At 44.7% G+C, this 22,069-nt stretch overlaps 1 protein-coding gene and 1 pseudogene across 1 annotated transcript in view; both read left to right on the top strand.

Moving 5' to 3' along the window:
- Window positions 1–13,058, top strand: part of atm (ATM serine/threonine kinase) — a 183,993-nt gene extending 170,935 nt beyond the window's left edge. Inside the window, 5 exon segments of the mRNA XM_033023432.1 lie at window positions 1,644–1,730; window positions 3,336–3,450; window positions 6,692–6,755; window positions 9,252–9,397; window positions 11,783–13,058. Of these exon segments, the coding sequence (XP_032879323.1) occupies window positions 1,644–1,730; window positions 3,336–3,450; window positions 6,692–6,755; window positions 9,252–9,397; window positions 11,783–11,963 (593 nt within the window). The 3' untranslated portion in view covers window positions 11,964–13,058.
- A 2,815-nt stretch (window positions 13,059–15,873) lies between these two features.
- On the top strand, window positions 15,874–18,648 carry LOC116973991 (annotated as a pseudogene).
- Window positions 18,649–22,069: the final 3,421 nt, after the last annotated feature.

The raw sequence follows: 22,069 nt of genomic DNA on the forward strand, positions 1-22,069 counted from the left end.
CGTAACTGTCTAAATGATTCTTAAATGTTCTGATAGTACCTGCCCCAACTAACTCCCCCGGCAGTGTTTTACATACACCTACCACCCTTTGTGTAAAAAAAAAAGTTGCCCTGCAGATTTCTATGACATCTTTACCCACTCACCTTAAACCTATATCCTCTGATTCTCGATTTTCCCAGTCCATGAGCTGAATTGTCCAACCCAAGGATGGGGAGTAAATGTCAGTGTTTAATTTGTGCCCCGATTGGGTCAGTGGAATGCCTCTTGATCAACAAGCTACCCACCTTCCGTACACCCGCCTGCTGGTGAATCAACTCCCCAACCTTGTCACTGGGACTAGACTGTCACACCTCTGCACCAAGAACTTTCCTGTGCATTTGAATTGATGAGTGGTGTGAAGCCTCTATCAGAGGGAGATTTAGACTATAGAGATACAGGGTGTAAACAGGCCCTTCGACCCACCAAATCAGTGCCGACCAGTGATCACCCCATATACTAGCACTATCCGACGCACCATGAACTTTTTTTTTCCGTTTTTGCAAAAGTCATTAACTTACAAACCTGTATGTCTTTAAAGTGTGGGAGGAAACCAGAGCACCCGGAGAAAACCCATGCGGTCACAGGGGGAACGTACAAACTCCCTACAGAGAGTACCAGTGGTCAGGCGGAAATCCCGGGGGGCACAGGGGGGGGCACAGGGGGGGACACGTCCCACCCCCCCACCCCCATGTTTTGAGAGGTGGAAGACAATCCCCCCCCCCATGTTTTGTAACCCGGATTTTGAAATTCGGTGAATAAAAGCCTTTTTTTTTTTTTAAACGCATTCCGCGAGACAGTGGGGGTGGGACTGATGATTGAGGGCGCCGAATGGACGAGAGAGACATCGGTCAGCAGGCAGTGGGGGGGTGGGGGACATGATGATTCAGCGCGATGATTGGAGGAGGGAGGCGTCTGTCAGAGGCCGAAGTAGGGGGGCGGGACCAAAGATCATAGAGCGAGTAACAGACGCTTTCTAAGTACTGAATCTGCCCGTTCGCGAGGCCTTTCATCGCCCGGCGCGGTTTAAAATCGGCTGCGGGATCTTCCATAGCCCCGCGGTCAGGCAGTCTAACTGCAGCATCGAGGCGATCCAGGCACCCGATGTTGAAGCCCCCGTCGGGCGATGGAAGATCCCGTGGCCGATTTTAAGCCGCGCCAGGCGATGAAAGGCCCCACGAACAGTTCGATTCAAGCCCCACAATTCGGGGCGGACGAACCTGCTGTTGCTGGAGTTCAGAGTCGGTCACCAACCAGGTCAGCTCCCGATGTTACCGTCCACAGGGCCCACGGACGAAGCCACGCGTGTGTATGCCTGCGGCCACCAAGAAATTGTGTTCCCACCCCCCTGTTTTGATAGCGATTTACGCCCCTGGAACCTGGGTCTCATGCCCTGTAAAGCAGTAACTCTACTGCTGCACCACTTTGCCTCCTTAATCTGGGGATCTTGGGAACGTGTACAGCCTCTAGCTCAGACTGGTGTGAAGGCGAGGGAAGAGTTTTGTGCTGTACTGGTCTATGACTGCAAAATTGTTGTTACATCAAATAGATAATGGTAATTGTAGTTTATTTTCCCATTATTAACACAGTAATTTTCTTTATTGCAGTTTGCTACATTGTTGGTCTTGGTGACAGACACGTACAGAACATCCTCATAGATGAAGAGTCAGCTGAACTTGTGCACATAGATCTCGGTAAGCCGTTAGTAATCTCAGTGTTCGTGTATGCATATTCAGCCATTCAAAATCAATTAGCATTTATGCTTCTAACTGAACTTGCAGAGAAATCAATGCAGTTTCAACTGGTGAATATTTCCACTAGGTGTCTGAAAATGGACCTGAATACAGCAAGTGTTAAGTAAAGCATTAACTCTAATATGTGTATCCTTGTCAATGAGGCATCAAGGAAGCAGTCAAGATCCTGCAATGGTCTCCTGAATAGTCATAATATTGATGTTTAGTATTCCTAGAATCATAGACCCATACAGCATGGAAATAGGTCCTTTGGCCCACCTTGGGCAACTCATTTACCTGCATTTGACCCATATCCTTCTAGACAATTCCTATCCATACATCTGTCCAATGTTTTTTGAAAGTCATAATTGTATCCGTTCCTATAGCTTCCTTTCGCAGCTTGTTCCACATATCCCTACCCCTTCTTCCTCAATACCACTATCCCACCCATCTTCGTGTCATCTGCTAATTTACTACATTGTCATCCAAATTGTTAATGTAAATCACAAACAACTTTGAACCCAGCACCAACCATTGTGGCTTCCTGTAGGTTCCATCATCTGTAATATTTTTTTATATTATTCAATGTTAAGAGGTACAATATGTGGCAGTAGCAAGCCCACGCTATACTGCTCTTCCAGATATTAGGTTGCTATCACTCCAGTTTTTTCTGAAACCAATCTCTTAAATGCATCGCAATTTAACATTGAGTACTCTTTGAATGACACAGTATTGCCTGTAAATTACATATTTGTGCTTGGGGTGGCATTAGTCATTTCTCACAGCACATACTTTACTTCAAATACTGTAGAGGTAACATTATCTCTTTTGGTGGTTTTTATGCAATAATCTTGATTGGATGAGGCCTACATTAGCAAACACATTAACTAATTACTTGCAGTTGTAGCTATCACCTTTTAAAAGGGTTTTCTTTTCGACCATTCAGAACCACTGCATATCAGCACACTTTTGTGATTTAATTTAGTTTATTATTGTCACGAGTACCAAGGTACAGGGAAAAGCTTTTTGTTGCATGCTAACCAGTCAGCAGAAAGACTATATACATGCTTACAATCAAGCCGTCCACTGTGTACAGATACAAGGTAAAGTCCGATTAAAGATAGTTCAAAGGTCTCCAGTGAGGTAGCTGGGAGGTAGGGACCACTTTCCAGTTGGTGCAAGGACAGTTCAGTTGCCTGATAACAACTGGGAACAAACTGTCCCTGAATCTCCAGATGTGCAGTTTCAAACTTCTTGCCTAATGGGAGAGGGGAGATGAGGGAGTGACGGGTGAGACTGGTCCTTGATTATTTTGTGCTGGCCTTGCTGAAGCAGCGTGGTGTAGATAGAGTCAATAGAAGGGTGGTTGGTTTGCATGATGGTTGGGGCCACGTGCACAACGGCAATTTTTTGTGGTCTTGGATGGAGCTGTTCCCAAACCATGCTGTCGTGGATGCGGATAATCATGAGGGGAATGTTAAAGGTGCAAGAACTTGTTTTCATTAATGATGACGGGTAACGGGTCGCTCATTCACTTGATCTTTATGTTCATTTTTCCCTCAATAGGGGTTGCATTTGAGCAAGGAAAGATTCTTCCCACTCCAGAGACAGTTCCATTCCGCCTAACTCGGGACATCGTTGATGGAATGGGCATCACTGGTGTGGAGGGGGTTTTCAGGAGGTAAAGAATAGAAGCTACTACTGTGTCTTTCACCATATGTTATTGGCCTTACCAAATAAATAGTTTAAAAACTAGAATTCATTACCAGTAATATGTGTAAGTTCATATAACTGCATGCAAAACAGTCTTCCTCCACTTAGTCAAAGGCATAGGACTTACAGCGCCCCCCACGGATACAGGCTCTTCGGCCCAACTTACCCATGCCAGCTAAAGATGCCCCACCTAAGCTAGTCTTATTCTTCCAGGTTTAGCCCATATAACTGCAGGGTTATTTTTTAGCTGCATTACTTTTCCAGTTAAATAAATCAAAGATACGTGCTCTAGAAAGACTATTATACTTTGAAGGTAATAAAGATTTTATGTGCCCATTTATAAAATTTCCAAATATTTGACCATGTTTAATTACAATTCAGAAGGAATTATAGGTGATACGAATCAAATTGAGTTTGTAATACTAAGCATATCCCGTGGTGGTACTGCACCTTTGCACTTTAGCAGTCCTTAAGTCCACAGAGTGTTTCTGTCTTCAGTTGTGGCATCAGATGTTTTGTTGCTGAGTAAGGCTGGGTGATTCCTTGCTGATCAGAGGTTAGTCTATGCCAGCGTGCCTCCCCTCTTGGCTGAAGATATGCAAGAGATCAGGAAAGAAAGAAAAATACTCAAGTACAGATCAAGAAGAGGGATATATTCTTTTTGTCAATGGGTGACACACTGGTGCAGTGGTAGAGTTGCTGCTTTACAGCGCCAGAGACCCAGGTTCGATTCTGTTTATGGGTGCTGTCTGCATGGTGTTTGCACATTTTTCCTGTGACAGCGTGGGTTTTCTCGGAGTGCTCCGGTTTCTTCCTGCACATGAAAACTTTGGTACCAGGAGCAACAATTGAGTCATACAGATTCCTGCAATCCTTGAAGTCTAAAGGAACTTGCACAATATTACCAGTTCTGCTTTAAGTGATTGCTGGAAGTACATTGAATATTGTTTTGGAAAGAACTGCAGATACTGGTTTAAATCGAAGGTCGACACAAAATGCTGGAGTAACTCAGCGGGGCAGGCAGCATTTCTGGAGAGAAGGAATGGGTAAGGTTTCGGGTTGAGACCTTTCTTCAGACTATTGAATACTGTTTATCTCAGAAACCATTCTTTTACATTGATCTTCATTTCTTATAATCATTAACACGTTTAGGTATAAAATATATATCAGTAAATAAAGTTTGAATATTGCTTGGAATTATTGTACCTTTCACCTACAGTGCCCTCCATAATGTTGGGGACAAAGACTCATCATTTATTTATTTTCCTAGTACTCCACAATTTGAGATTTGTATTAGAAAAAAATCACATCTGGTTAAAGTGCACATTGTCACATTTTATTAAAGACCATTTTTATACATTTTGGTTTCACCATGTAGAAATTGCAACTGTATTTATACATAGTGCCCCCCATTTCAGGGCACCGTAATGTTTGGGACACATGGCTTCACTGTCATTTGTAATTGCTCAGGTGTGTTTAATTGCCTCCTTAATGCAGGTATAAGAGAGCTCACAGCACCTAGTCTTTCCTCCAGTCTTTCCATCACCTTGGAAACCTTTATTGCTATTTATCAACATGAGGACCAAATTCGTGCCAATTAAAGTCAAAGAAGCCTTTATGAGACTGAGAAACAAGAATAAAACTGTTAGAGACATCAGCCAAATCTTAGGCTTACCAAAATCAACTGTTTGGAACATCACTAAGAAGAAAGAGAGCACTGGTGAGCTTACTAACCGCAAAGGTACTAGCATGCCAAGGAAGACTTCCACAGCTGATGACAGAAGAATTCTCTCTAATAAAGATAATTCCCCAAACACCTGTCCGACAGATCAGGAGGAGTCTTGAGGAGTCAGGTGTTGATTTGTCAATGACCATTGTCCGCAGAAGACTTCATGAACAGAAATACAGAGGCTATACTGCAAGATGCAAACCACTGGTTAGCCGCAAAAATAGGATGGCCGGGTTAGTTTGCCAAGAAGTATTTAAGAGAGCAACCACAGTTCTGGAAAAGGTCTTGTGGACAGATGAGACAAAGACTAACTTGCATCAGAGTGATGGCAAGAGCAAAGTATGGAGGAGAGAAGGAACTGCCCAAGATCCAAAGCATACCACCTCATCTATGAAACACGGTGGTGGGGGTGTTATGGCCTGAGCGTGTATGCTGCTGACGTCACTGGATCACTTATCTTCATTGATGATACAATTGCTGATGGTACTAGAATAATGGATTCTGAAGTTTATAGACACATCCTATCTGCTCAAGTTCAAACAAATGCCTCAAAACTCTATGGCTGGCGGTTCATTCTACAGCAAGACAATGATGCCAAACATACTGCTGAATCAACAAAGGAGTTTTTCAAAGCTAAAAAAGGGTCAATTCTTGAATGGCCAAGTCAATCACCCGATCTGAACCCAATTGAGCATGCCTTTTATATGCTGAAGAGAAAACTGAAGGGAACTAGCCCCCTAAACAAGCATAAGCTAAAGATGGCTGCAATACAGGTCTGGCAGAGCATCTCCAGAGGAGAAACCCAGCAACTGGTGATGTTCATGAATCGCAGACTTCAATCAGTCATTGGATGCAAAGGATATGCAACAAAATACTAAACAAGACTACTTTCATTTACATGACATTGCTGTGTCCCAAACATTATGGTGCCCTGAAATGGGGGGGACTAAGTATAAACACAGCTGTAATTTCTACATGGTGAAACCAAAATGTATAAAAATGGCCTGTAATAAAATCTGACAATGTGCACTTTAACCACATGTGATTTTTTATATTACAAATCTCAAATTGTGGCGTACAGAGCCAAATAAATAAATGATGGGTCTTTGTCCCAAACATTATGGAGGGCACTGTAGCCTGTGAAAATGGTATCATACCAACAAAGTTTGTTAGAGCTAATATTAAACAATTTTAAAGGCAAAACACGCAGAAGTGCAGATTTGTGCCAGGTCTTCGCTCAAATAAGCAAAATTCCTTATTTGCTGAACAACATCTGCTTGAAATGTTTCATCTCCTCTCCCCATGAAATTGATTCTCAATAATTTGTCTTTAATTTGGATAAATGTTGCACCTGATATCTGCAATGCATGTAATTCTTTTTGTATTAGTGAGTAGAACTTGTATACAGAGAAACCAACTTTTCATTTCATGTAAATGCCGGTCGCCTCTGGTAATAATTTTATGACGTCCCATTCTTCAGGTGTTGTGAAAAGACGATGGAAGTTATGCGAAGTTCTCAGGAGGCCTTGTTAACAATCCTTGAGGTAATTTTATCATGCAATCTCACTTTATTGCTCCATTAAATACCACATTTTCACATCCATCCCCGTCCCAGATGCTGCATACATAATAAGCTGGTTGGACTGGGTTTTTTACAAGTTGAGCTTAACTATGCCATGCTTTAGTCATACAGAATCTTACACTGTGGAAGCAGGCCCTTCAGCCAACTTGCCCACTAATCCTAATGTCCTTATCTATCATGCAGTTAAAATAAACATATGGATGTGTATGGAATGGAGGGATATGGATCACGTGCAGACAGACGTGATTAATCATCTTGGCATTATGTTCAGCACAGACATTATGGGCTGCACGGCCTGTTCATGTACTGCACGGTTCTATGTTCTAAGACAATCATCTTTATGCAGTTTTCCCCTCACTCTGCTCCCCACCCAATTTTATATCCTATTTCATTCTAGCTAATAGACAATGGACAATAGGTGCAGGAGTAGGCCATTCAGCCCTTCGAGCCAGCACCGCCATTCAATGGGATCATAGCTGATCATCCCCAATCAGTACCCCGTTCCTGCCTTCTCCCCATATCCCCTGACTCTGCTATTTTTAAGAGCCCTATGTAGCTCTCTCTTGAAAGCATCCAGAGAACCTGCCTTCACCTCCCTCTGAGGCAGAGAATTCCACAGACTCACCACTCTCTGTGAGAAAAAGTGTTTCCTCGTCTCCGTTCTGAATGGCTTACTCCTTATTCTTAAACTGTGGCCCCTGGTTCTGGACTCCCTCAACATCGGGAACATGTTTCCTGCCTCTAGCGTGTCCAAGCCCTTAACAACCTTATATGTTTCAATGAGATATCCTCTCATCCTTCTAAACTCCAGAGTGTACAAACCCAGGTGCTCCATTCTCTCAGCATATGACAGTCCCGCCATCCCGGGAATTAACCTTGTAAACCTACGCTGCACTCCCTCAATAGCAAGAATGTCCTTCCTCAAATTAGGGGACCAAAACTGCACACAATACTCCAGGTATGGTCTCACTAGGGCTCTGTACAACTGCAGAAGGACCACTTTGCTCCTATATTTGATTCCTCTTGTTATGAAGGGCAACATGCCATTCGCTTTCTTCACTGCCTGCTGTACCTGCATGCTTACTTTCATAGACTGATGAACAAGGACCCCCAGATCCCGTTGTACTTCCCCTTTTCCCAACTTGATGCCATTTAAATAGTAATCTGCCTTCCTGTTTTTGCTACGAAAGTGGATAACCTCACATTTATCCACATTAAACTTCATCTGCCCACTCCCCCATCCTGTCCAAGTCAGCCTGCATTCTCACAGCATCCTCCTCACAGTTCACACTGCCACCCAGTTTTGTGTCATCTGCAAATTTGCTAATGTTACTTTGAATCCTTTCATCCAAATCATTGATGTATATTCTAAATAGCTGCGGTCCCAGCATCAAGCCTTGTGGTACCCCACTAGTCACTGCCTGCCATTCTGAAAGGGACCCGTTAATCCCTACTCCTTGTTTCCTGGCTGCCAACCACTTCTCTATCCATGTCAGCACTCTACCTCCAATACCATGTGCCCTAATTATGCCCACTAATCTCCTATGTGGGACCTTATCAAATGCTTTCCGGAAGTCCAGGTACACTACATCCAATAAAACCAATAGTTTTCTTTTTCAGTGCCGAGTAATTCTGTAAATACCCAATTACCATTCTTCCATCTTACACAATGACTGCTCTGTCTCCAAATTGTTTTTTTTCTGTTTAGATCCTAGAACATGTTGTTGTTCACTTCCAGTTCCACACCCATCTCTGCCCAAATTTCTTTTTGAGTTCCTTCCGTCCATTTCTACGCTGTATCTCTAAACTAAACTAAATACTCTCTCTTGGGGAAAATAAAAGAGTAGCCTCCTGAATCTTGTTTAAACCTTCCCTTCTCCCCTTAAACCTATGCTTTCTAGAGTTTGACATTTCCACTCTGGGAGCAAGACTGACTCTCGACCCTATTCAGGCGCCACGGTGGTGCAGCAGTCGAGTTGCTGCCTTCCAGCGCTTCCAGCACCGGAGACCTGATTCGATCCTGACTACGGGTGCTGTCTGTACGGAGCTTGTATATTCTCCCCGTGACTGTGTGGGTTTCCTCCGAGATCTTTGGTTTCCTCCCACACTCGAAAGATGTACAGTGTTGTAGGTTAATAGGCTTTGTATAACAGTAAATCATCGCTAGAATATGTATGATAGTGTTGAAGTGCGGGGATTGCTGGTCGGCATGGACTCGGTGGGCCAAAGATTCTGTTTCCGTGCTGTGTCTCTAAACTAAACTAAACTATATATCTCTCGTATTTTTATAAATTTCTATCAGGTCCTCGGCATACAACACTCCAGAGAAAGTGATCAAAGTTTTCCCAACCAATCCTACTGACGTCTTAATGTCAATTCAAAATGAGAGCAAAATCTTTATGAAGATATGATTCTGTCTTTAATCTTTTGTCCTTTCCTCTACATTCATGCTTTGTAGGTGCTGCTATATGACCCTCTTTTTGATTGGACCATGAATCCTTTAAAAGCACTTCACCTACAACAGAGGCCTGAAGATACAGACCTTCCTTCCACGTTGAACTCCTCTGTGGCTGGGGACGACAACGAATGTGATGGAAAGATTACGTAAGGATCAGTATGGTTTAAGATATGTAATGATCAATGCCAGAGGTTTTAAGCTCATTTTATCCATTGTATTAAGGAGCAATTGCTTGCTGGTGTCACTAATTTTGCAAACAAGGTATTTCTAATGTTGAGCATCATGGGATAAGTTGTTGAGAAGTGCAAAGAATAAAATAATGTAGATAAAATTATTTTGAAAAATGAAGAAATACTCAAATAGCTGGGATTGTGGTGTGAAGGATGGAGGGAAGTGTCAAACCACAGGTTTTCTACAACATGTTGCCAGAGTTTCAACAGTGCACCCTTGACATTAATATTATTCCCATAATTTGCAGCCTATTAGGTTGAACATGTGTTATGACAATGTATGTGTAGAAAGGAACTGCAGATGCTGGTTTATACCAAAGATAGGTACGAAGTGCTGGAGTAACTCAGCAGGTCAGGCAGTATCTCTGGAGAAAATGGATGGGTGATATTTTGGGTTGGAACCCTTTTTCATACTGAAATAGAGGAAAGAGAACTGGAGGTAGGTAAACGCCAGAACAAATCGGGACCGGTAACAGATAACCAAGGAAAGGTGGAGCCCATAATAGCTCATTGTTGGCTGGAGAAGAGGTGATAACGAAGGGACACAGGGATACAAACAGTGGACCTAATAGGATGACCAGGGGGGGAGAAGGGGGGAGAGTGAATGCAAGGGTTACGTGAAATTAGAGAAATCAACCTCATACCGCTGGTTTGTAACCTGCTCAAGCGAAATGTGAGGTGCTGTTCCTCCAATTTGCATGTGGCCTCACTCTGACAGTGGAGGAGGCCCCGGACAGAAAGGCCAGTGTGGGAATGGGAAGGGGAGTTAAATTGTTTGGCACACTGCCCACTTTCGCTTTACTCTTGAAAGGAACATTGCAATCGCAAAAATGATAGATTTGGGAGTTGGTATCATGTTTGGCATAGTCTTTGTGGATTGAAGGGCCTGATCCTGTGCTATATTATTCCATGCTCATAAAGGTTTGGTAACATAACTTTTAACTTATAAAGCCAACAATCCTGCATGTCATTTCTTAGAGCACTCTTTTTCTAATGGCTTGAAAGCTAATGTAAATGCAGAGAATTCTATCTTCCCATCCTTCCAACCAGAATAAATAATTTCACCGTTTCTGCATTAAATTTCACTGACCATGTGACTCCGAATTTTACAAGTCTGTCTGCATTCTCCTAACGTTTGTTATTATCCTCCTTACTGTGCACTTAGAAATAATATCCCATGTATAAATTCATACAAGTTAAAATCTATGAAATTATACATGGGGTATACATACTATTATTTTGTATCATATAAGAATATTATATAATAATATAATAATTATATAGTATTGTATATATATTCATGTCAAAATAAGCAATAGAAGCAGGTGTAGCTGATCATCCCCTTGTGCCTGTTTCACCAGTCAACAACATCATGGCTGGATCTTTACTTCAGCACCACTTTCCTGCACCATCAACATATCTCTTGTTTCTCTTTGTATCATAAACTAAAACTCGATGATAAAGCTCGATCATAAACTAAACTTCAGCAAATTCAATGGGCCGAATGGCCTAATTCTGCTCATATGTTTTATGGTCCAAAATCTCATGATTATCTTCAATAAACCCAATGAATTAATCGCCAAAGCCGCTTTCAGTGAAGAGTAACGAAATGTCACTCCCCTCTGTGTGCAAGAACTTTTTTTTCCTTCATTTTTATCTTGAATTATCTTGTTGATCCTTATTAAGAGTCTGTGATTCCTGGTGCCAGACACATCGGGAAGGGGAACATAATTCCCTACATCCACCCTGTTAAGCCTCATTAGAATGTTGAACTTTTCAATGGGATTATGTCTTAGCACTGACCTTGGGAGGTGGATGGATTGGCAGGAAATTGGGGGTGGGGCGAGGGGCTGGAAGATATTGATGGCACATCTCTTTAGGGATTAGCGTTGATATTGGTCTGCTAAGCTTTGAATTACCTCGAGATTTTTATAATAAAGGTCGCAAATGGTTCAATGGCACAATGGTAGAGTTGCTGCCTTGCAGTGCCAGAAACCTGTTTCATACTAGCTACAGGTGCTGTTTGTGCATTCTCCCTGTGACCTCGTGGGTTTTCTCCAGGTGCTTTGTTTTGCTCCCACATTCCAAAGATGTGCAGGTTTGTAGGTTAATTGGCTTCTGTAAATTGCCCCTCGTGTGTAGGATGTAAAAGTGGGATAACATAGAACTAGTGTACAGGTATTTGAAGATCAGTGTAGACTTGGTGGGCCGAAGGGCCTGTTTCTCTAAACAAAACTTGTGTCTTGCATTTAAAGTACCTGCCTCAGATCCATGGTCATCTGCCATATTTTCTTTCAACAGTGATGACAAGAGCATCAACAAAGTGGCAGAACGTGTCTTACTGAGACTTCAGGAGAAATTGAAGGGCGTTGAAGAAGGTGCAGTCCTCAGTGTTGGTGGGCAGGTGAACCTACTCATACAACAAGCCAGAGACCCAAAGAATCTCAGTCGGCTCTTTCCCGGCTGGCAGCCTTGGGTATAATCAGAGAATTAATGGGGTTTAGAAGTACTCTATGGTTCTGCTGAATTTAAGGTTATTTTTGTTCTAAAGCACAAATGTACCAGCTGTAAAATATTTCTGTGTATGTATAAATCTGTACTTCCAGTTGAAGTATTTGTCACATGCTTCAAATTAGTTATTTTCCATTTTAATTAACTGGTAATAGATATCAACTTTCTTCCAATAATGATATGAGGTAGCACTAGAATAGCAGATATCCTCTGATATCCCAAGAAGCAATTCAACTATGTCAAGGGCAAAAAACATGCAAGGGCTCTTGTAGTTAATTATTCAGTTTCAAACTTGGGCGCTTTCATGCCTGGATTGCCATAATGATAGCTTTCAAACCAAAACAAAATACTTTTGTAAAAGTTGCTGCTGATTCCCTGTGTTTTGTATGCATATTTGGCTGAATTTCCTACTCTCTGCAAAGGACGTTCAGGAGACTGTGAATCACAGAATCAAGTCTTGAATCTCTGGTCTGATCATCGTTTCTCATTGGTACTTTGGGTTCAGTGAATTTACTCTGTCACATGCAACTTACTCTCAGGTAGAAAGGAAATGTTTGCATTTCTAGAGATGTTATGTCTCTAAATCGTTTTTTTTCTAATTCACTCATCGGAAACAAGCAAAGATGTTTCGGCAAAACTAATATCAGTTGTAGTGATGTATAATTAGTCAATGTTGTACTATTAAAGTACAAAGATTTTCATTTTGTACAGACATAAAATTTTGACTAAGTGAAATGTTCAAGATTTAATTTTAGTCCACAGTGCAGTTTGAAACTAAGGAACTTTGATCAACTGCACATTAGATTTAATTATTTGTGCCTCCTGGAAGTTGTAAATTGTGTTTATAATCGAAACTGTAAATCTGTAATGGAGTTGTCTGATCTGATATTTCCATTATGTGTTAGAAAGCTCCTTATCTACACTTGGATAAAAGGCATTTTGTGTGTATCAGCCTATGCAGAGCATTTTACCTTTAGGATCAAAAGCCATTTTACTTGATAAGGATGTATGTCCAATTGTGAAAGATTAAAAAAATAAAAAATACTGCCATGATATTTGTAAACAAGAGATTCACACAATATGTAATCCAAGATCATCTTTAATCAATTTGCAAACTATAGCAGTACAGTAGATTGTTAGTTGTCAGAGCATCCTGACTGCTTCCAGAACTGAGCAGTGTAGGAAGTGGGTGTTAATATAAATGGCACAGTAAGGTGGGGTTAGTGATGCTAACCTATTATGATTGGTTGTCATGCATAAGCCAATCTACATAAGAATTAGACAAATTCACCATATCTATCAGGCGGTCTACTAATACGACCCGAACGCATGCAGACCAAACCCTCTCCTCCTTCACCGGAAAGATTAGAGGGAGGGGGTGAACCCGGAAGCGAGAAAGTAGCGGGGGACGCCAGTGGTGGCCGACAGGGGAAGCATGCAGGAGGGGTAGACCCGTGGTTAGTCATAGCCGCTGGTCGTGGAGGAGTGTGGGACGTGCTGGGGCTGGTGGAAGGTAGGGCAGCAGGCGGCTGGAACTGAAGCGGTGGAGCATAAGGACCGGCTGGTGGGGGACGGGGTTCCTTCACGGCAAGCAAATGTTGGCGACTTCTGCGGTATACGGTACCATCATAGTCCACAAGGTCTATACAATATAAATTTTGTTATAAATACAAAACTTTTTTTTCCTTTTGCATTTTAGCACTCTTCCACATATTTGCCAAAATTGATTAGTGGAGCCAGGAAGTTTAGGCACTAAAAACTCTGAAATAGGCAAGCAAAAAGGCATAATATAATTACAAAGAAGGCACAAAAAGGGCATTTATTTACATTAAAAGACATGTATTTCCACCCCCAAGATATGGTTAAAAATGATAATATAAAGGTATTCTACATTAAATGACCAAAGTTGCCTGGTTGCATATCATTACTCGCATTTTTTTCAAATGATCTGGTGTTAATATCCTTCAGTGAAAAACATTTCTACCTCAGCTGAGGTCACTGGTGCATACCCGAAACAAGCTACAGACTCTATATTAATGTCGATATCTTGTGCATTACAACTGCCTTTGAGAACTTTAAGCTATGTTTTGTATTTCTTCAAGATCTTTGTTACCTAAAATCACTCTCATATTTTCCTTGTATATCTTTACCTACATCGCCAGGAACTTTACGAATATCGTCAGTTACTTTGTTGAAAACGTGTAAGTTATTCACTAATGTTTCGCCACGTTTCTCAAGGGAAGTGTTAACTTGTGGGAAGTTTGCAAAATTGGAAGCAATAAACACAAGATCGCAGTGGAGGGACTTTTTCTACATGATTTCACTGACGATCCTGACTACAGCAAATTCTTCTTCAAAACTGTTGACGATTTCTTTTATCTTTTCAAAATTTGCAGCGTAGTAGAGTACAGTGGAGAGCCATGTACCGCACCTAGTCAAAACGGGCTGAGGAGATCACGGAATCTCGGGTGCCATTTCCTTGAACAACTGCACACGTGACAGTGCTTTGAGGAAGATTTTCTTGACATTGGAAACTGGGCGATCGACATTTAGAAACAAGCTACATATGTGCTTGGCAATTCTATGAAGTCCTTGAGCTAAGCATGACAAATACAACATTTTGGGGAATAAAACCTTAAGAGCATGAGTAGCTTTTTTCATGTACAGAGCTGCATCAGTCACAAACAGAAGAACATTCTCGTGCTTTATACCTTCTGGCCAAAGTACAGCAAGTGAAGATGTAAACAATTGAGCTGTTTGTTTTCTCCAATACTTCTAATGTCAACAGATGCTCCTTTGACGGTTGACCTGCCTCCAGTGTACCAATGACCACATTGGCAACATATCTCCCCACAGCATCGGTTGTCTCGTCTATTGAGATCCATATTTTGTTGCATGCAACTTCATCTCTAATTTTCTGCACAACAATGTTGAAGTTGTTATCAACATAATTTTTCCGTAATGATGACTCGCTTGGTATATGTTCCTCTGTGTAAAAAACCTCTGAGATTTGTTTCCATATATCCACAGTGGAATTCCAGCATCAATGAATGCCTTGCACAGATCACTCGAAAACTCAGATTTGCGACTGGAGCCAGCAGTAAATGTAGTGAGGAGACAAGCTTGGGTATTTCGCATGGGTATACATCCCAGCGGTACCAACACTGACTTCTCTAATTGTAGACAGCCCTTGTCTTCTGCCCCTCCCCCTTCGCAGCTCTCCTTCTAGTCTCCGCATCTTCCTTTCTCCCCCCCACCCCCACATCAGTCTGATGAAGGGTCTCGACCCGAAACGTCGCCTATTCCTTCTCTCCATAGATGCTGCCTCACCCACTGAGTTCTTCCAGCATTTTTTGTTTACCAGCTCGGAAAGACGGCAACCAGGGCGGAGCGGGTTGGCAGCCCAAACCGCATCCTCTGAGAGGAGGAGACCCAAATCACGCTACAGAAAAACACATGGAAAAATACCCGCAGGGGTGCCCAAGAGGGGGGGAGGATGAGCACCTCAATTTGACGGATCAAAGGTTGACGACTAATGGCAATGGACAACCGACTATGAGTATCAAATGCAGATGTGGTAAGGTTTGCAAGAACAGCCGAGGTCTGAAGATTCACCAGACCCGGATGAAGTGTTTGGTGGGACAGGGAGTGTCACATCGCACAGGTATTTTACCTGGTGAGACGGAGGAGGAGCCGGGCCTGGAATCACCTCTTAGAGCCCGAAGCTTCCAAGTGGCGCAACTAGTCCCTCAGAACAGTTCTCCGGAGAAGGTTCGAGTCAAATGGCCTCAGGCCTGTAAGACGGCAGTCTGGCATCAGTTCGACGAGGACGTCGACAAGGTGCTAGAAGCAACTGCGAAGGGAGATGTGGACCGAACGCTGCGGACGATGACAACAATCATCATTAGCCTAGCTGTGGAAAGGTTTGGAGCAGTGGAGAAGAAGCCGGCCAGAACACCTTTCACCATGAACCAACGAGCAACGAAGATCCACAAGATCTGGCAGGAGCTGAATTCCCTCAAGAAGCAGTATAAAGAGGCCAGGGAAGAGAAGATGCCGGAAGGAAAGAGTCAGGAAGCGAGCATCCTTCATAGCTAACCCTTTCGGCTTCACCAAACAACTGCTAGGGCAGAAGCGCAGTGGGAGTTTGGCTTGCTCTAAGTAGGAGATCGATCGGCACATCCAGACCACCTACAGTGACCACGTCAGGCAGCAGGAGCTGGGCCAGTGCAACATCCTGATAAAACCACCTCCACCCATCAGGGAGTTTGATAGTAGAGAGCCACTCCTGAAAGCGGTCCAGGACGTTGTGAAGAGAGCAAGATCTAGCTCAACCCCTGGCCCGAGCAGTCCCCTACAAGAACTGTCCCTTGTTATTGAAACGGCTGTGGAAGATCCTGAAAGTCTTCTGGAGGAGAGGGAAAGTGGCGCAGCAGCGGTGATTCGCTGAAGGAGTCTGGATCCCAAAGGAAGAAGCTCAATCAGTTCAGGATCATCTCCTCGCTAAGCGTTGAGGGCAAGATCTTCTTCAGCATAGTGGTGAGGCGGTTGACCAACTTCCTCTCCAGCAATGGCTACATCGACAGCTCAGTGCAAAAGTGAGGCTTGTCTGGAGTGCTGGGGTGTCTCGAGGGGAGTGGTGACCCAGCTCATCAGAGGAGCCAGGGAGAACAAGGCAGACCTGACAGTACTCTGGCTTGACCTGGCCAACGCCTACGGCTCCATCCCGCACAAGCTGATCCGGACAGTTATGGCCAAGCATCATGTGCCGGGCCAAGTGGCAGATCTCATCCTGGACTATTACAACCAGTTCAGCATGGGAGTCTCATCAGGGTCAGTAACATCAGAGTGGCACAGACTGGAGGTTGGGATCATCACAGGCTGTACCATCTCTGTGATCCTTTTTGCCTTGGCGATGAACATGATCATCAAGTCTACTGAGCCAGAGTGCCGGGGCCCTCGGACCAAGTCAGGAGTGCGCCAACCACCAATCAGAGCCTTCATGGACGACCTGACTGTCACCACTGAGTCAGTGCCAGGAAGCAGGTGGATCCTGCAGGGGTTGGAGAAACTGATTGGATGGGCAAGGATGAGGTTTAAGCCAGGAAAATCAAGGTCACTGGTGCTGAAGAAGGGCAAAGTCATGGACAGGTTCCGCTTCAACATCGAAGGGACACCAATCCCAACTGCCTCCGAAAGGCCAGTGAAGAGTCTTGGCAAGGTGTTTAACAGCAGCCTGAAGGATACAGCATCTGTCCAGGCAACCTGTCAGGAGCTGGAGAGTTGGTTGAGAGCAGTGGACCGGTCGGGGCTTCCCGGCAAGTTCAAGGCATGGATTTACCAGCATGGCATCCTGCCAAGGATACTCTGGCCACTGCTTGTCTACGAAGTCCCAATATCCATCGTAGAGAGATTGGAGAGGAAAGTCAGCAGCTTTCTCAGGAGGTGGCTGCGACTGCCCAGGAGCCTTAGCAGCATCGCCCTTTACGGAAATAACACCAAGCTCCAGCTGCCCCTGAAGTCCCTGGAGGAGGAGTTTACGGTGACTCGGGCCAGAGAGGTGATGCTGTACAGGGACTCCAGCGACCCCAAGGTGGCTCAAGCAGGGGTGGAGGTGAAAACTGGGAGGAAGTGGAGAGCCGGCGAAGCCGTGCTGCAAGCAGAGTCTCGGATACGACACAGAGTCCTGGTGGGAGCAGTGACTCGGGGAAGAGCTGGCCTAGGAAGCTTCCCAACTCCCCAGTTTGACAAAGCCAAGGGAAAGGAGAGGCGCAGGCTGGTCCAGAAGGAAGTGGGGGCAGTGGTGGAGGAGGAGAGGTGTACCAGAGCAGTTGGATTGAGGCAGCAGGGAGCCTGGACAAGGTGGGAGCAGGCCATGGACCGAAAAGTCACATGGACTGAGCTCTGGCAGGCTGAACCACAGCGCATCAAGTTCCTGGTCAGTGTATGATGTCCCGCCCAGTCCATCGAACCTCTTCATCTGGGGCAAAGCGGAATCTCCAGATTGCCCGCAATGCTCAGGCAAGGGGACGTTGGAACACATCCTGAGCTGCTGCCCAAAGGCTCTTGGGCAGGGCCGGTACACCTGGCAGCACGACCAGGTTCTTAAACCCATTGCAGAAGCCATCAGCATGGGAATCAGCAGCTGCAGACGAGCACGCCCCACCACCCAGATGATCACCTTCGTGAAGGCCGGAGTGCAGCTGCCAAGAACCACAGCAGCCAGGAATACGTCTTTCTGTAGACCTGGTGAAACAGCTGAAGTTCCCGCAGCACATTGCCACGACCACCCTGAGGCCAGACATCCTCCTGGTCTCAGAGGGGACCAAAAACATCGTCTTGTTGGAACTGATAGTGCCGTGGGAGGACCCACGAGAGGAAGATGGCCAAGTATGAAGAGCTGGTCATAGACTGCCGCAAGTAGGGCTGGAAGGCAAGGTGTATGCCCATCGAGGTTGGCTGCAGAGCCTTGAGTGTACTGGGCATCAACGGAGTGGCGAGGAGAAGAGCCATCAAGAACACCACAGAGGCAGCGGAGAAGGCCTGGAGATGGCTCTGGATCAGGAGAGAAGGTCCATGGGGAGGAGAGAATGCCACCTGAACACAAGTCGTGGTCTGATCAACCACGGCTGGGTCGCCTGGGCGAGGGTGTCTGATGTTGAAAGACCCGAAACACCCAATGACCCCAGGTTACATCACTGACGATGTGTTCAGGAGCATCTATCGATGTATTTGTATCAATCAGATAGCCCTTGTCTTCTGCCCCTCCCCATTCCTACCTCTCCTTCTAGTCTCCGCCTCTTCCTTTCTTTCCCCTCCCCCACATCAATCTGAAGAAGAGTCTCTACCCGAAACGTCGCCTATTCCTTCTCTCCATAGATGCTGCCTCACCCACTGAGTTTCTCCAGCATTTTTTGTCTACCTTAGATTTTTCCAGCACATGCAGTTCTTTCATAAATAGATCTTGGAGAAGACTGAACTGGCGGGCAGCGATACGCCGAATGAACGACCGACTGGTGCCCCCCAGTTTCGCCCCGGTGGTGGAAATTATCTTGTAATTTATACTATGTTAACACGTTAATAATAACATTAATATTAACATGTTAACATAGAAAACGTCATTGTAATCACGGTACAACTAGAGAAAATAGCACAACCTTTTAGCAAAACGGCAAAAAAAGGCTGATTTAGGCACTCAATTGTGAAAAGGGCATTATCCTGGTGAAATCATCAAAAAAGGCATGGCATTTATGTCAAAATCCTGGCTCTACTGACTAGTATAAGACTCAGAAACTTAAAAATGCATTGATTATAACAGATACTTTAATAAGCCTAAATTGCTTTTTTGTTGCAGCATTTTAGAACTCTGTTCTGCTAGTCATGGCTCTTCAAATGCACATCCAAGTACTGTTTAATTATGAAGAGGGCACTGCCGTTACGATCTTTCATGCATTGAACTCCTGAATGCTGCCACGTCCCTTCTAATCTTGTTATCAATTACTATAAATCTGTGCTCCTTTACCTTTTTATCCTTCTGCTAACGAAAATACATCGTCTGTGTTTTTAAATCCTCAGTTGGGTCTCCCCTCATCCTCCTGTTTCAAAGAAAACAACCATAGCTTATCCAGCCTTCCTTTATAATACAATTTTCTATTCCTGGCAACACATTCTTTACTTTCTGTGACGCTGACGATGGCTGCCACAGTGTACTGCTCCTTGCTGTTTTGGCTGTGTTTGTTCATTTATGTCGTCTGTGGAAATCCCGCAAAGATGACTTTCATGATATGTGGTACCTCCAAACTGGATTGTTTGGACATACTCCTCGGCGGGGCTGTGGCTGTATTCAAGGTCTTGAGAAGGAGGAAGACCCGGGGGAAGAGATCTAGAGCACTTGCCTGATTCCAGCAACGAGGATTACGCACATCGCTCCCGAGTATATTCCTTGCAAATCTGTGTTCTCTCAACAACAAAGTGGACAAACTGCAACTCCTGTGCCAAACAAACAAGTACTTCTCTCGAGCCGCTGCCCTGTGCTTCACCAAGACCTGCCTGTCCGGATCTATTCTGGTTCAGTCAATCACTGTCAAACACTGGTTTCCGAACTTTTCTTTATTCATATACAACTCTGCGGGGACGGCCTCAGATCTACTCGCTCGAGGCCTCAGCAGCCTCGCATAAACAGAACAGAAACAAACAACCCAAATGAATAACTTACACTTTTATACCCCTAAAGGGAGGCGGGGACACTAAGGGTACAAAAATACAATGGGATGGTCATCCCTACATGTCAATCACTTTTTACAGATGAGCTCACATTAAGAAGCACTTCGCTTACTTACAAACAATGTACACAAAAAACCACTTAACATGAAGCACTTATTCTGCTTACTTACAATGTACACAAAAAAAAACTTAACACACATACTATGTATAAACACAAAATCCTCTACCCAATCACAGACCTGGGTTTAGCGTCTGTTTAACATTAACCCAGACTCAGTGCCACCAAGGGCTTCTTTGGAACTGAAACAGTTGGGAGCATCTTTACAAATCTAGACTTGATGGTAACATTTAATTACATGAGCCTCTTGCACCTGGTGTCCCTTTGTCACCTCAGCAAAGCTTGACCTTTCTCACAGAAGCCTGCCATTTCACAGACATTTCCAATCGGTCCCTGCAAACCTGATCTTTCCCTGCCTGCTACAAAGTCTCCACTATGCCCAAGGATTACTGGTCTTAATGACTACAGGCCTGTTGCACTGTCCTCTGTTATCATGAAGACCCTTGAAAGACTTGTGCCTGCCCACCTGAAAAATAGCACAAACCCCCTGCTGGGCCCCCTGCAGTTTGCATACCGGGCCAATAGATCGGCGGATGACGCAGTCAACCTAGGCCTGCACTTCATCCTCCAGCACCTAGACCGCCAGGGGACCTATGCAAGGATTTTGTTTGTGGATTTTAGCTTTGCATTCAACACCATTGTGCTAGAGCTACTACAGTCCAAACTCTCCCAGTTGACTGTGCCTGAAACCCTATGTCAGTGATTCACCAACTTCCTGACAGATAGGAAGCAGCGTGTGAGGCTGGGAGAGCACATCTGAGACCCGCTAACCCCCAGCTTAGGAGCACCGCAAGGCTGCGTATTCTTCCACTCCCCCTTACTCTCTCGACACCAACGACTGCACCTCCACAGACACCTCTGTCAAGCTTCTCAAGTTTGTGGACGACAAGTAAGTAAGTAAGTATGTTTTATTTATATAGCACGTTTTAAGTCAACTCGCATTGACACCAAAGTGCTTTACATAAAATAGCTAATAAGTTTCCATACCATAGAAAAAGGTTAACAAAAAAATAAAGAAAATGGACACAACACATAGAGTTCAACACAAACATCCCCCCGCAGCAGAATCAAAAATTTCCACTGTGGGGAAAGGCACCAGAAAGTTAAGTCCTCTTCCTCTGAAACACCCGAGGTCGGGGCCCATTTGTGGCCTTGCAGCCAGTCCGATGATTTTCAGGGCCCTCTTGCCGAGAAGATGGAACTCCGGCGTCGGGTGAAACAATTCCTCAAGCGGCTTGGAAAGTCTGGAGCGGCTGCCTCCTCCCTGGAGACCGGGGCACTCGTAGCCCTCAGGCCGCGCCGGTTGGAACTCCGACCCCAGCGAACTCGATCCCTGGCTCCGCGGCGCTCCAAATCCAGCGTCGCCCGCGGCCGGACGCCCGCAACCACAGCTCCGCGATGTTGGGAGTCAGTGGCCACAGCGCTCCGGAGCTTACCGCACGGCGACCAGGTAAGGCATCGCCCGCTCCCTGTTGGTATCCCAGCGCTGCACCGCCGCCGAAGCTGTAGTCCCGGCCGGTCCCGACAGGAAACGCCGCTCCACTCTCGATGGCAGGCCGCGAGGACGGGGCGAAGAAGCAGCTTGGAGAGATGCTGCCTCTCCAACCAGGTAGGGGACTAAAAAATAAAGTTTCCCCCTTCCCCCCCCCACCCACCACATAAAAGACCTCCAACTAACTAACAAACATTTTTTTTTAACAGGTCTTAAAATAAAAAAAAGTGAAGAGACGGACTGC

Source organism: Amblyraja radiata, chromosome 6 (assembly GCF_010909765.2).
Source record: "Amblyraja radiata isolate CabotCenter1 chromosome 6, sAmbRad1.1.pri, whole genome shotgun sequence".
Classification (NCBI taxonomy): domain Eukaryota; kingdom Metazoa; phylum Chordata; class Chondrichthyes; order Rajiformes; family Rajidae; genus Amblyraja; species Amblyraja radiata.